This window comes from Corella eumyota, chromosome 1 (genome assembly GCF_963082875.1).
Source record: "Corella eumyota chromosome 1, kaCorEumy4.1, whole genome shotgun sequence".
Taxonomy (NCBI): domain Eukaryota; kingdom Metazoa; phylum Chordata; class Ascidiacea; order Phlebobranchia; family Corellidae; genus Corella; species Corella eumyota.
Genome location: NC_137490.1, coordinates 4,821,327 through 4,835,509, shown reverse-complemented (window position 1 = coordinate 4,835,509; position 14,183 = coordinate 4,821,327). Strand labels below are relative to the sequence as shown.

Below are 14,183 nucleotides of genomic sequence, written 5' to 3'. Positions count from 1 at the left end.
TGCCAAAAAATGGCAAAAAATGTGCCAAGGTTGCCAAATAATTTTTTTTTTACATTTATTTTTCCTTGATGTGAGAAAGAAAGCTTTAAGACCTAAACATAGAGTAACATTAGTAACCCCGACAAAGTCTCGAGTTAAATTTACCAGTGTGGAATATTATAGGTTGTAATTGCCCGATAATAATAAGATGCTGGTTGTGTGTTGGCAGCAGGAGTTTATACCGTTTATAGCGTTACCTTATATTGCCAGTGTTACTATAGATATTACATTACATGTAATGTAATTTATATAGTGTCATGCCATTTTATTTATTTATTTGTTTTAATTTTTTTTATTATGAATTATAATAAATTGATGTTAGTGTTTAAAATCTAATTTGATTATAAATACATATATATCAAGGTAAAAGTGTTTTTAAAAATAAAATAAAAATACATTTTTTTATGCGATGATTAAATCGCAAAGACTTTAAAAAGCCGCACTTTAAATATTTTATTTAAAAAACAATGTGATTTTTGTAAAAAGGTCGGAGACGTTTGTAAATTAAAAAAAACTTACCTCAAAATTAAATTATCATTGCAAATTACAACTTGATTTTTTTATTTTTAGTTTACAGAAAGTTGCTTTTATTATTAATATCGACGACGTGATCTTGCAACAAACTAAAAGCCTTTATATTAAAGTATTTTCTATTGAGGGATATTTATACAAACGCAAAAATTAAATATTTAAATCGTATAATTTTTCTTAAATATTTTGTTATTACAGTGTTTATTGGTGGCAGAAACTCCAAATACAAATAAAAAATTATGTAGTATAGGTAAAACGTAGTATTTTTACTACAATACGCTTATATAGGTATATAACTCATTTGTTTTCTAGTAATCTGTATTAATAACCACATTTGCTTCGATATGAAAATGCATTTGTTATTGCGTTTATAAGTAACCTTAAAACATATTATGTTTGTTGGGTTGTTTATCTGTTTAACAACGAGATTAGGTAATTTCTCTTTTATATTGGAAATTAGAGATAAGAAGTTATAGTTATTCACAGGGATATAAAATAGGCTTATTAAAACAACAAGCAGCATTACCATCACCTTTAGAAACATTAGGAATTAAAATATGATTTCAAAGATAATTCAAAGGCAAAAATAACAATTAAACTATATGGTTCTAATAGTATTTTTTAAAAGGTGCAGTTACCAGTTATATGTATTAAACTGTCTTGTTAAATAATTAAATCTACTCTATTAGTGACTTTCAATATAAATTAAAAATGGAACAAATCATGCAATACAAAATCACAAATAACAAAGCACACAATAAACAAATTAAATATTAAATAATGGGCAAAAAACTAATTTTAAACCTTACTTTAAACCCCTATTTATGAGTTTTTGCGCCCAGCAATTAACCAAATAAAATTTTTTCTTTATTTTAAAAAAACGACTAAAAGTAAAAAATACATTACGAACAATAGAGATAATAAAAACATCTATATAAAATGAAAATTAATGGACAATCTATGTATTTTTAATTAATGGGCTTACAACTAAAATGCCAACTATAGTTTATGCCATTGACTAGTCTTAATAAACTACTTAGACACCTTTATTGAATGAGGTCACAACCTAAACATAGAGAAACACTGTTTACCCTAACTCAGTTTTGAGATGTTTAAGACTTATATGCATTAAAGGTTTTTTAATGTGATTTTATTAAATGTTACTAGCAGTGGTTTAGACACTAAATATCACCTCATTAGATTTTTGTATGTTTTTTGTAAATTATAATTTTAAAATCTTTCAATAACTCAAAAAAAATTAAAAAAATTTCGCTTTCTAGAATGTTGAATTATTCGGAAAAGCGTACATAAATTTTTGGGAAAAAAAACGAAAAAGAATACGCATATGGAATTTATTATAAAAAACAGTAATTGTTGCGCATTTTCGCAGATTTAAATATAAAATTTTTTTTTAAATATAAAATATACCCACAAACGTAAATCATAAATATATATGGGTATACATATATAAAACAAAATCCACATTATATTTTTTGATATATTATTGCTTTCAGCAATTTTTAATATTTGTATTTGATTCTATGCAAAATTTTCATTCAGACCACTGATATTTTGTAATATTCCATTCAGTATTTGTTGGTTAGAACTTTTAAAATTTCAATGACGTTCGTTCTCGTCTGTCAAAGACCTTTTAATAGAATAAAAAGTTCAACTACATTTATTTCTTAATTAAAAAATCGTAAAGAAATATTTTGCACTAATACTTAGTCATTCTAGTACTAAAATTCTAACAGTGCCCGTCATGTAACATAAAAAAAGGTTACTACGCAATAAATTCATATAGAATATAAATATTAGTCGCGTTTCGTTTTATTTATTACACCTCTTTAATAGCGATTTTTAAGTGATGATTGACAGTAAATCAATGTATGCCTCCCGCAATTAAAAATAAGAACTAAATATTAAAAATGATCAACTAGTTATTTTGTAACAAATTTTTAGCTAGGTTTTATTATAGGACTATTAAAACTTATTTACTTAAATTTAAAAATCAATTTCAAATTTTTAATTTTGGTGAACAATTTAGGTATTTTAATTATAACAACAAAAAAAAAATTTATAATTAAATTTTTTTGGTATCGCTATAGATAAATCATGTTATCCAAAATTTATATTTTTATGTGATTTTTTAAACGTGATTAATGGTTAAACTTACGATATATAAACTATTATATTTAGAAAAATCGTTACATTATCCTTAAAATTTAAAAACTCAAAAAAATATTTTTAACCAGCGGTTTTATTGTATTGCTTTTATATCATACAACAAATTAAACTTTCTACATTAATCACTAATTTTTGAAATATTAAAAAAAGCAAGAAATCATTTTTAACCCAATAATGATACTTTAAGGATGTATTAAAGCATATATATTTTAACTTTATTTAAAAACGATCATTTTTTATTGGACCTGTTTTTTTAATAGCACATTTAAAAAAATTATTGCCCTTTTATTAAATTTGCACAATATTTTTTTTAACACAATTTAAAATTTTTCAAATAGTCCCATCTTCTCATATCGTACATTTTTTTCAAATTGACACATTTTTCAAATTGGCACACTGGCAATTCACACTTCTTGTTGGATTATATCAAAACATTTAAAAAGTATATATATTAATAAAAAAAATCTGAAAAAAAACAGTTAATTTTTAAACATAGCATTATTTAAACATAGCTTAATTTTGAAAATTGGCACATTTTGAAAATTAGCTCAATTTTGCAAATTGGCACATTTTTGAGAATAAGCTCAGATTTGCAAATTGGCACATAATTCATACTATTATCTTAAAACATATCATTCCCCTTAACAATCCACAACTTATTGGCACAAAATTAAGAATTGCTCAATTTTGCAAATTGCCACATTTTTAAAAATAAGCTCAAATTTGCAAATTGGCACATAATTCATACTATTATCTTAAAACATATCATTCCCCTTAACAATCCACAACATATTGGCACAAAATTAAGAATTGCTTAATTTTGCAAATTGGCACATAATTTAAACGATTATCTTAAAACATATCATTACCCTTAACAATCCACAACTTATGGGCACATAATTAAGAATCAGTTCAATTTTGCAAATTGGCACATAATTAAGAATCAAATCAATTTTGCAAATTGGCACATAATTAAGAATTCGCACAATTTTACGAATTGGCACATTATTAAAAATAAGCTCAAATTTGCAAATTGGCTCATAATTTATACTAATATCTTAAAACATATCATTACCCTTAACAATCCACAACTTATTGGCACAAAATTAAGAATTAGCTCAATTTTCCAAATTGCCACATTTTGAAGAACAAGCTCAAATTTGCAAATTGGCACATAATTAATACTATTATCTTAAAACATATTATTTCCCTTAACAATCCACAACTTATTGGCACAAAATTAAGAATTAGCTCAATTTTAAAGAATTAGCCTAATTTTGCAAATTGGCACATAATTTATACTATTATCTTAAAACATATCATTACCCTTAACAATCCACAACTTATTGGCACAAAATTAAGAATTAGTTCAATTTTTCAAATTGGCACATAATTAAGAATTAGCTTAATTTTGCTAATTGGCACATAATTTAAACCATTATCTTAAAACATTTCATTATCTTTAACAATCCACAACTTATTGGCACATAGTTAAGAATCAGTTTAATTTTGCAAATTGGCACATAATTAAAACCATTATCTTAAAAGATTTCATTATCTTTAACAAACCACAACTTATTTGCACATAGTTAAGAATCAGTTTAATTTTGCAAATTTGCACATAATTAAAACCATTATCTTAAAACATTTCATTATCTTTAACAATCTACAACTTATTGGCTTATTTTAAAAAATTAGCTTAGTTATGCAAATTGGCACATAATTTACAGTATTATTTTAAAACAGGTCTTTTTCCTAATGACCTTCAACTTACAGTAATCCTAAATAAACAGTCAACGGAATTTCCGCATTTTAGTATTTAAGATTCCGCCTTCTCCTTTTTTGCTTTCCTTCATTTTCCGTTTCCTTCATTTTCCGTTTCTTCATTTTCCGGTTCCTTCATTTTCCGGTTCCTTCATTTTCCGTTTCTTCATTTTCCGGTTCCTTCATTTTCCGTTCCTTCATTTTCCGGTTCCTTTATTTTCCGTTCCTTCATTTTCCGGTTCCTTCATTTTCCGTTCCTTCATTTTCCGTTCCTTCAATTTCCATTCCCTCATTTTCAGTCGACCCATCTATAATATCCCAAGCTGCCACAGGCAACTCGAGACTGGGTCGGAGCAACTTATGTTACTTATGTAACTAACTTATGTTACTCCATGTTTAAGTCGCGCATTCCCCTTTCCCACATCGAGAATAAAGATATATACAAAAAAAAAAAAAAGACGGACATAACAGGATTGATTGTCTGTTTGTACAACACCAGTGATAATCTAAAACGTTAATATTACTTTTAATCCTTTACTATTGATTGGCACATTTAGTAGCATATTTCGCAGAATGACACATAATTTGTGAAATTTTTTCAGATTGGCACATTTTAGCTTGGCACATTTTTTGTGTCATTTTTATGTGCCATTTTTTGGCACATTTTGTTTGGCACATGTGCCAAACGAACCCGCAACCCCTATTGGCAGAGACTGGGCGTTAACGACAGAATTGTTGTTTTTTAAAAAAATTTAAAAGTTAATGCTATAACGAATAATTTGGTGTTTACTTATAACTTACATTCTATCGGTACATTTAGACAGGATTAATTTATTAGACGAAAAGATTGTTTAGTGTCTGACAGAAACTGATAAACTTAATTCTTTTAATTAAATAGATTTCTCTTTTTGCCACGGAGGCGATGAAACGGGATATGGTAACCAGGTAACGGGATAGGTGGAACTATTTCAGTAAAAAGAAACAATCTGGTATATGTTGTAAACAAACTTTGACCTTGGGGATAGTTGTGGATGTAGTAAGCATTTTTCAAAAATGTTGAATTGCTTTAACAAATTACACGATAAAGGCTTAATTTATTATATTATATTGTACTGTTAATTGTGTACCCTTATAACTTTTAGTAATATAACCATTTTACAGAACTAATATAACTTTTTTTCTATTTGTCATTTTTATGATTAAAGTTTGAACAGCTAATAAATAAATACATTATTCTCTCTTATGTTATTACAATATCACAAAAACGTGTTGAAATGTTTCGATGAATCATAATCACAGTATATGTGTTGTTTTTATTAGTCATTTTTAAAAGCATTTAAAAATATGTAATTCACCTTACCTACATTAAATTATATTTTGATTTATATCTGACATGTCTTATAGTTAGGTATTATGTTATAGTTTGGCTTAAACTAACAAGAACACGTTTATATATTTTTTAGTTGGAAGACGGATTTGGGTTAAAACAATTTAGTTCAAATGGCACAGACCATTTGTGAGAATCCATGTGTTGGAAATGATAGTGAAGAAAACTTTAATTTAAATAACTTGGTAATTTAATTTAATGCTATAAAATTTTTAATTGTATTGGTACATCATCTTAAGTATCGTTGCCTTTGTATTTTTATAAGCTAAAAATAATAATTGTGATAAGGAAGTATAGTGTATTTATTGTAATGACTCAGTTTCTTACAGACTTAATTTTTTATTTATTTATTGTAAGATTGACTTATTGTTCCTGCTTTGGTTGTATAAATAGAAACTAGTTAAATATGAAAGTCCCAAGTCTTAGCTACCCAGTGTCATAACCTTAATACTATATAGAATTTTTTTATTTAGTTTTTTGGCATGTTTTTATATTTTACCACATATAACCAAAAAATATTTTTGATAGGAATATGCCTGGTTAAACATTTGTGTGTTATATATCATTTCTTACAGTCTAACAATCAAGGCATCTTTATACCTGGAAGAGCCCAAATAAGAGGGAGTATAAATAGCAGAACAGAACAACAATACCCTTGTAATCACCCCCAAGTACCTTATATGCGAACTGAAGAAGTGAGATACATGAGTTTTTTTAGAAGTGGTCAAAGATTATGGAGAGCAAATACTTTCGCTACAGAACGGCAAATGGCCAAAACTGGGTTGTTTTATTTAGGTACATCAAATAATACTAAACAACGTTATATTAAAATGAAAGTTCCAAATTTTTATTAAACTTGATTTATTGGCTTTTAGGGTGTTATTTTAATCATTAACTAAACTTGTTAAACTGTATCACCCAGTACATTAGGTGAATGTGTAGTTTATTTACTTGTTCAGTATAAATAAACTAAAAATTTTGGTAGTTTTCAAGATTAAATATAATTTCTTAAAAAATGTGGTTGATTTTGACTACTGCATTGCTTTTTTTCATACTATGAATATAATCAATTTAAAGGCGAGGGTGATAAGGTGAAATGTTTTTATTGTGGTGGAGGATTAGAAAACTGGGAACAATTTGACGATCCTTGGACTGAGCATGCAAAATGGTATCCACAGTAAGTTAAATTTATTAAAAAATGTATCAAATCATTACTAAAGGAAAGTTGTTTTTTAGTCGCTTACTTTTTTTATGTAGGTGTGAGTTTCTGTTACGTCGTAGAGGTGAAGAATTTGTAAGAAGTATACAACGTGGGTTGTTACAAGAACAGAATCAGCAACAACAACTGGAACAACAGCGACTTGAACAAGAACAGCGATTAAGAGAACAAGAGAATGCCCAAAGACAGAGACAAGAAAGGCAAAGGCAAGAAGAAGAAATCCGGCGTTTACAAGAAATTGAGAGGCAACGAGTGCAAAGAACCCAGCATCAACAATCAGCTGCTCGACCACAACAACAACCGACTCGACAGCAACAACAACCGACTCGACAGCAACAACAACCGACTCGACAGCAACAACAACCCACTCGACAGCAACAACAACCGACTCAGCAGCAACAACAACCAACTCGACGACAACCCACTCAACAGTTTACTAGGACAACAACAAGTGGTGGCCGAGTTACTCATAGCACATTTAACATTTATGTTAACAGGCCTGAAGATATAACAATTGGGTAAGCCATATTAGAACACTAAAAAACTTGATTTTTTTTGTGAACCTTTTTAACTAAAACTTCAATTTTAAACTTATAGAAACAATTTACCTGGTGGTGGTCCTGAGATAGTTGATCCCCAAGAAGAACGAAGAACCATAGAAGAAATTGTTACAAGTGCTGTTGAATCCTCACCGTTAGCTGCTCGTGCAAGGGTAATGGGATTTACCAACGACCAAATAAAACAAGCTATGATTAGGTCAGTTGAAATTTATAAACAGCTTACTTGTTAATTTTTTTTTTATAAATTGGTTGGTTTGTTTCTTTTTACATGACAAGAAATGTATGTATTAGAAAACTACTAGCTTTAAAAGTCTAACTTCTATTTAATTATCAGGCAAATTACTGAAAATATAATAAATTTTGAAACTCCCGAAGAGCTTATAAATGCTATTATTAGTCAACAACCTGCAGAAGTGCCCTCTTCAAGGGCACAGCCAACTAGTTCTTTACGTCCCGGAGATCCTGCTTCTGAAATTGATCGTCTTAGGATTGAGCGGTTGTGTAAAATTTGTCAACGAGAGGATGCTTGCGTAGTTTTTATACCATGTGGTCATCTAGTTACTTGCTCAACCTGTAGTAATTCCACTAGGAGATGTCCAGCCCCTGGTTGTACTCATCCAAATATTCAACAAAGAATACGTTCATACATTTCTTAATCAAATTATTGTGGAAATTTATTATTATACGGAAAAAGCTTTTGAGTGTAATGATATTGTTGGTTCAAGTAGGCTTTATTGATATATTTTTATATATTTCGAAAGTCAAATCAAATTAAGTTTTCTATTTAATCAAGTAAACTTTTTTCAAATACAAGTCTTTGTGATAATGTATTTTTTTGCAAATTTATTATTTTTTTAAACAATGAGCAGAAATTTTTTTTTTAAATCAATTTGCACAAAAATATATTTAAAATACTAATTACATGCTGCTTAGAATCAATGTTTTGTAATATTCAACATACAAGGGTATATTTTGCACTAATTCGAAACCACCACAAATAATTTTTAAAACTATGCAAATTGCCTTTATATGTGAAATACACAAAACTTTATTCTATGCAAACCATTTGGCTAAAAAAAAAAAATGCTAAAATTTCTTGCCTAAAGTTAAAAATTTTAGGTAAAATGATTAATACCTCTTAAGCTTCAGGAAAATTTAACAATATTTATTAACTTAAGTTTCATGGATATAATTTATCCAACAAGTAATTTTGTGATTTTTTTAATTATTAGGCGCCAATTATTTTTGGTGTTGTTGTTGTTCTGTTTTGTCTTTTAATTATTATTGTATGTGACTAATTTTTTTAGTTAAAGAACCGATTTTAGTCTTATATTCATCTTTAACACGACTTTATTAGCTAATTGCTATTTGGTATATATGTGTATGAAACGAAAATTTTAGCCGTTTTGGCGCAGGTAATATAGTATATATAAGGGATTTCTGTGGTCACAGATTAGGAAGAGCTAGTACTTTTGCAACTAGGTGGGAGATGGCCAAAAAAGGTTTGTTTTGTTTAGGTAGTTTATTGGGCAAATTGTTAGTGTGGTTAAGCGGTCATGAAATCAAATTACGGGCCGAAAGTCTTTGAGTTTAAGCCAGGCGTTTACGAATAGCTTACACACGTCCCAACCGCACACCCTTTCCCAAATAAACATACAAAACCCTATTACCTTCAGGTTATATGGATAAAAAAAATTGTTAAACATTAAACACAATTTTCGAATTTATTTTTTTTGCGTGCCAGTTTTATTTATTTTGTATAATCATTAACAACTAGGCTGGTACTTAATGTTTACTTTTAAACAACATAAAATATGTCACTAACCTATTGTCAAGTATATTTTGCTTGTATTGTATTAAAATATCAACTTGTTTATTCAAATTTCAAATTACTGTTTAATACAAATTTAAGTTATGAACTGACTATTACAAGATGGCATTATTAAAAGTTTTTACTTTTTAAAATGGTCGATTTCACCGAGTGGGAATTTCCCTGCGGGGATTTATAACAAGGTAATTGTTGTTCTGTAGAAGTAACACTTCAGACAAAGGTAAAGTTAGGCACCAGAGGCACGTTAAAAATTTTCATGCGGGTTTAAATACAGCAGTGTACTTAAAACTAAGGAGAGTAAGGTTGGAAACAACATGGAGAGTTGGGAAAGAAATCATTCCGAACCTGTTGTGAATGATAGGCATGAAATCTTCGGCAACTTGGTAATGTTTTGCATTACCATTAAACCAATTTTGACACTTTTATTAGTTAGACTTGTTTGTTTGTTATTAAATATAAAATAATTAAATTGTTTGGCCAAGGTGACTTACATTTAAAACTTGGGAGATTTATATTTCTTAATTATCAGTAATGTTAAAAGCAGCCGATATACACAGGCCTAAAAATAGACTTATAAGATTGTTACCCTAGCCTAATCTTAAGTTTCATAAAGTGGTTTTGAGTAGTTTTAATAATATTGCGAAATCAAATAATTTTATTAAAATGCGCTACTACATAAATGCTGTTGGGATTAAAATTAGCAACCCATATACAAATTCAAGTCTTCTAATAACGAAACTCAGCCATTTATAAACCGCGACTCAAAATATTAACTAATAACTAAAAAGTAAAACAAAACATGACTATGGTTGAATAATATTTTTTAAATTTAAAGGGTAAAACTTGGTTAAAATTAACCGTTTTTTTTTCAAATATTTATTCTAACAAATTCTTTAATATTTTAACTAAATTGGTTTTAAAATAGTTAATAAACGCATAAATAAGAACAAATTGGTAATTACAAAACATAAACTTTATCATCATATTAACATAGTTGGACTATAGTTTATTTATTAACTTTAATTAAAAATTTGAACTTATGCGACATGCGTTAAACCTAATATATACCGTATATACATTTTGTTTACTTTATTTACAGCTTAACCAGGGCATTTAAACGAATATCGGGGATTTTTAACCAAAAATATTATTAATGTATCAATATCAGTGAACTACCATTATTTTTATACACTAAGTTAAACTGTGATAAGAAACATAACTTTAGCTGGGCGTATATTTTATATCATTATGTTTATTAAAATTAAATAATTGAATGTTGTTTAACATTGCAGTTTAACAATCGAGGCATCTATATACCTGGAAGACCCCAAATAAGAGGAAGTATAAATAGTAGAAATGAACAACAATACCCTTGTAATCACCCACAAGTTCCTTATATGCGAACTGAAGAAGTGAGATACATGAGTTTTTTTAGAGGTGGTCAGAGATTATGGAGAGCAGATACTTTTGCCACAGAACGATATATGGCCCAAACTGGGTTGTTTTATTCAGGTAGTTCAAAAACTACCAAACAATTTTTTTAATCTTAGACCATGTAAATTTTATATATTACCTTTGTTAGGATATTTTATAGGTTTTTGTAATCATTAACTAAGCTTTTCTCGATGTAAGGTAAACATTTTTTATTGACACTATACTAGTAAGCTTGTTATAAAATAAAATGTAATTTAATCTCAAAGGTAATAATAACATATGAAATTAATAAACTTGCAATTTTACTTTGTTGAGTTACTGTTTAATTCATTTTATATTATTTAAATATTAAAGGTGAACGTGATAAGGTTAAATGTTTTTATTGTGGTGGAAGATTAGAAAACTGGGAACAATTTGACGATCCTTGGACTGAGCATGCAAAGTGGTTTCCAGAGTAAGTTAAAATTATTAAAATGTAAAAAAAACTTTTGGGTTCAATTTTTGTCATCTCTTCCTTAATTATTTAGGTGTGAGTTTCTGTTACGTTGTAGAGGTGAAGAATTTGTTAGAAATATACAACATGGGCAGTTACAAGAACAGAACCAGCAACAACAACTGGAACAACAGCGACTTGAACAAGAACAGCGATTAAGAGAACAAGAGAATGCCCAAAGACAGAGACAAGAAAGGCAAAGGCAAGAAGAAGAAATCCGGCGTTTACAAGAAATTGAGAGGCAACGAGTGCAAAGAACCCAGCATCAACAATCAGCTGCTCGACCACAACAACAACCCACTCGACAGCAACAACAACCCACTCGACAGCAACAACAACCCATTCGACAGCAACAACAACCCACTCAACAGCAACAACAACCAACTCAACAGCAACAACAACCAACTCGACGACAACCCACTCAACAGTTTACTCGGACAACAACAAGTGGTGGCCGAGTTACTCATAGCACATTTAATATTTATGTTAACAGGCCTGAAGATGTAACAATTAGGTAAGCCATATTAGCACACTAAAAAATGTAATTTTTTTTGTAAACCTTTTTAACTAAAACTTTAATTTTAAACTTATAGAAACAATTTACCTGGTGGTGGTCCTGAGATAGTTGATCCTCAAGAAGAACGAAGAAGCATAGAAGAAATTGTTACAAGTGCTGTTGAATCTTCACCGCTAGCTGCTCGTGCAAGGGTAATGGGTTTTACCAACGATCAAATTAGACAAGCTATGATTAGGTCAGTTAAAATTTATTAACAGCTTACTCAGTATTTCATAGTTAATTTTTTGTCATATTATGGTTGATTTGTTTCTATTCACATGACAGGAAATGTGTATGTTAGAAAACTATTAAATTTTGCTAAAAACAATATTCTTACTTCTATTTAATTATCAGGCAAATTACTGAAAATATAATAAATTTTGACACCCCTGAAGAACTCGTAAGTGCTATTATTCATCAACAACCCCTGGACCCAAGGCAGGAACGAGAAAAGCAACAACTGTTAACAACTTTAAGGTAAAATCATATTAAGAAGTTTATTAACATTACCATATTAACAAACTAAAAAGTAACTTTGTAAACTTTTTTTTTGCATAATTTCAACATCAATTTAAATTTTAGTTTACTTCGGATAGTTGATCTTCAAAACAGACGAGGAATAATAAAAGAAACTGTTAGAAACGTTTTAAATTCGTTATGTTTACTCACTTATAGAGTGGAGGATGGTTTTACCAATGGCCAAATGCAACAAGCTTTAATAAAGTAAATTATTAATCAACAACCTATGGATGATTTTTAAAATGATAATATATTATTGGCTTAAGTTTTTTTTTAATTAATTTTTTTAGAAAACTCACTGAAGAGGAAGTGCCGTTCACAACCAAAAATGAGTTTTTAACCGCAATTATTCGCCAAGAAAACCATCGTATTGAAATCTCTCCAATACTGTAAGTCATAATACTACCAAGGGTTTTACTATATCGATTATAGGGCTTTATTGTAAATAATATTAACAGATTAGATATAAAAATAGCTATCTTTTTGAAAAACCCATCTCAAATACAAAATTTTAGGGTGGACTTGATTCTGTAGAAGAAAAAAAATTTTGTTTTGTGCTAATATTTTTATATTATTTAGAAATAAGTTAAACTTTTTTCACGTAAACTAGGTTTTAATGTATTTCAAGAAAAAAATAAAATAGTAAAAGTTAACCGCTCAACTAATAGTTCTATTTTAGTGAGGAATCAGAGATCAATCAACTTAATTTGGAACGCCTATGTAAAATCTGTCAACAAGAGGATGCTTGCATAGTTTTTATACCATGTGGCCATCTAGTTACTTGCTCGACCTGTAGTAATTCAACTAGAAGATGTCCAGCCCCTGGTTGTACTCATTCAAATATTGAACAAAGAATACGTTCATACATTTCTTAATCAAATTATTGTGGAAATTTAGTATTTTACGGAAAAAACTTTTGAGTGTAATGATATCGTTAATTAAGTTCAAGATATGTTGCGAAATAGTTTTTATTTGTTATGATATTGTTTGTTTAAGTAGGGCAATGCCAAAAGGCGGGGGTGAGGGGAAGACAGGGAGGAAAGCCCTTAGTTAACCGCGGAAATCGTCAATGCTTCCTTAATGCTTTGTAGTAATGACAATTTCTGCTGCTTAATAAAAATGACTGCAAAATACTTTCCCATTAGCTCCCTCCCTTTCTCCCTATCTTTTTTTTACCCCCTCCATTTAGTGTTATCCGTTAAAGTAGGATTTTTTGATATATTTTTATATGTTTTGCGAGCCAAAATAAATTAAGTTATTTTCAATAAAGTAAAACAATTTTAAAAAAATCTTGTGTTTTTTGCAAATTTTATTATTTTTGTACACAATAAATAGAAATTTTTTATGTTATACAAATTTGCACAAAAAAGTATTCAAAGTAATATTTCTACGCTGCTTAGAACTAAGGTTTAGTGATTTTTAAACATACTAAGTTACTTTTAGTTAGCAGCTTGATTATTGATTTTTGGTCTATATACGTTAAACAACAATTTTTAAAATACATTGTTAATTTGTTAATCAAAAGTTTCAGCAGTTTTAACTTTTTTAATATAAAAAAGGGCTTTCTTTAAACGTCTTTCTTTTTAAAATAGACGAATGATATTTTTCTTTTGTGTCTTACATTTTAAAATAGGGAAAATAAATGTGGGGCTTTCCCTTAAGG

General features: G+C 28.6%; 2 protein-coding genes across 2 annotated transcripts; both read left to right on the top strand.

Annotated features, from left to right (window-relative positions):
• The first annotated feature begins 5,224 nt into the window (after nt 1-5,224).
• Nucleotides 5,225-9,061, top strand: LOC145751784 (E3 ubiquitin-protein ligase XIAP-like). The gene is made up of 7 exons (XM_082567892.1): nt 5,225-5,557; nt 5,985-6,093; nt 6,484-6,703; nt 6,986-7,085; nt 7,166-7,645; nt 7,725-7,883; nt 8,022-9,061. Exons 2-7 carry the CDS (start codon nt 6,022-6,024, stop codon nt 8,341-8,343), a joined length of 1,353 nt encoding a protein of 450 aa, XP_082424018.1. The 5' UTR covers nt 5,225-5,557; nt 5,985-6,021; the 3' UTR covers nt 8,344-9,061.
• A 676-nt stretch (nt 9,062-9,737) lies between these two features.
• On the top strand, nt 9,738-13,827 carry LOC145758452 (baculoviral IAP repeat-containing protein 3-like). Its single transcript, XM_082572513.1, has 9 exons — nt 9,738-9,901; nt 10,811-11,030; nt 11,307-11,406; nt 11,480-11,959; nt 12,039-12,197; nt 12,356-12,478; nt 12,584-12,724; nt 12,811-12,909; nt 13,200-13,827. The coding sequence occupies exons 1-9, from the start codon at nt 9,833-9,835 to the stop codon at nt 13,393-13,395; spliced, it is 1,587 nt and encodes a 528-aa protein (XP_082428639.1). The 5' UTR covers nt 9,738-9,832; the 3' UTR covers nt 13,396-13,827.
• Nucleotides 13,828-14,183: the final 356 nt, after the last annotated feature.

Excerpts from the sequence above, each read along its gene's own strand:
- LOC145751784 (XM_082567892.1), top strand. The coding sequence starts at position 6,022 with ATGGCACAGACCATTTGTGAGAATCCATGTGTTGGAAATGATAGTGAA. Across the intron at positions 7,086-7,165 it reads CATGCAAAATGGTATCCACA|GTGTGAGTTTCTGTTACGTC; the intron begins GTAAGTTAAATT and ends TTTTTTATGTAG. Across the intron at positions 7,884-8,021 it reads ATAAAACAAGCTATGATTAG|GCAAATTACTGAAAATATAA; the intron begins GTCAGTTGAAAT and ends TTTAATTATCAG.
- LOC145758452 (XM_082572513.1), top strand. The coding sequence starts at position 9,833 with ATGGAGAGTTGGGAAAGAAATCATTCCGAACCTGTTGTGAATGATAGG. Across the intron at positions 11,031-11,306 it reads AACTGGGTTGTTTTATTCAG|GTGAACGTGATAAGGTTAAA; the intron begins GTAGTTCAAAAA and ends TAAATATTAAAG. Across the intron at positions 12,198-12,355 it reads ATTAGACAAGCTATGATTAG|GCAAATTACTGAAAATATAA; the intron begins GTCAGTTAAAAT and ends TTTAATTATCAG.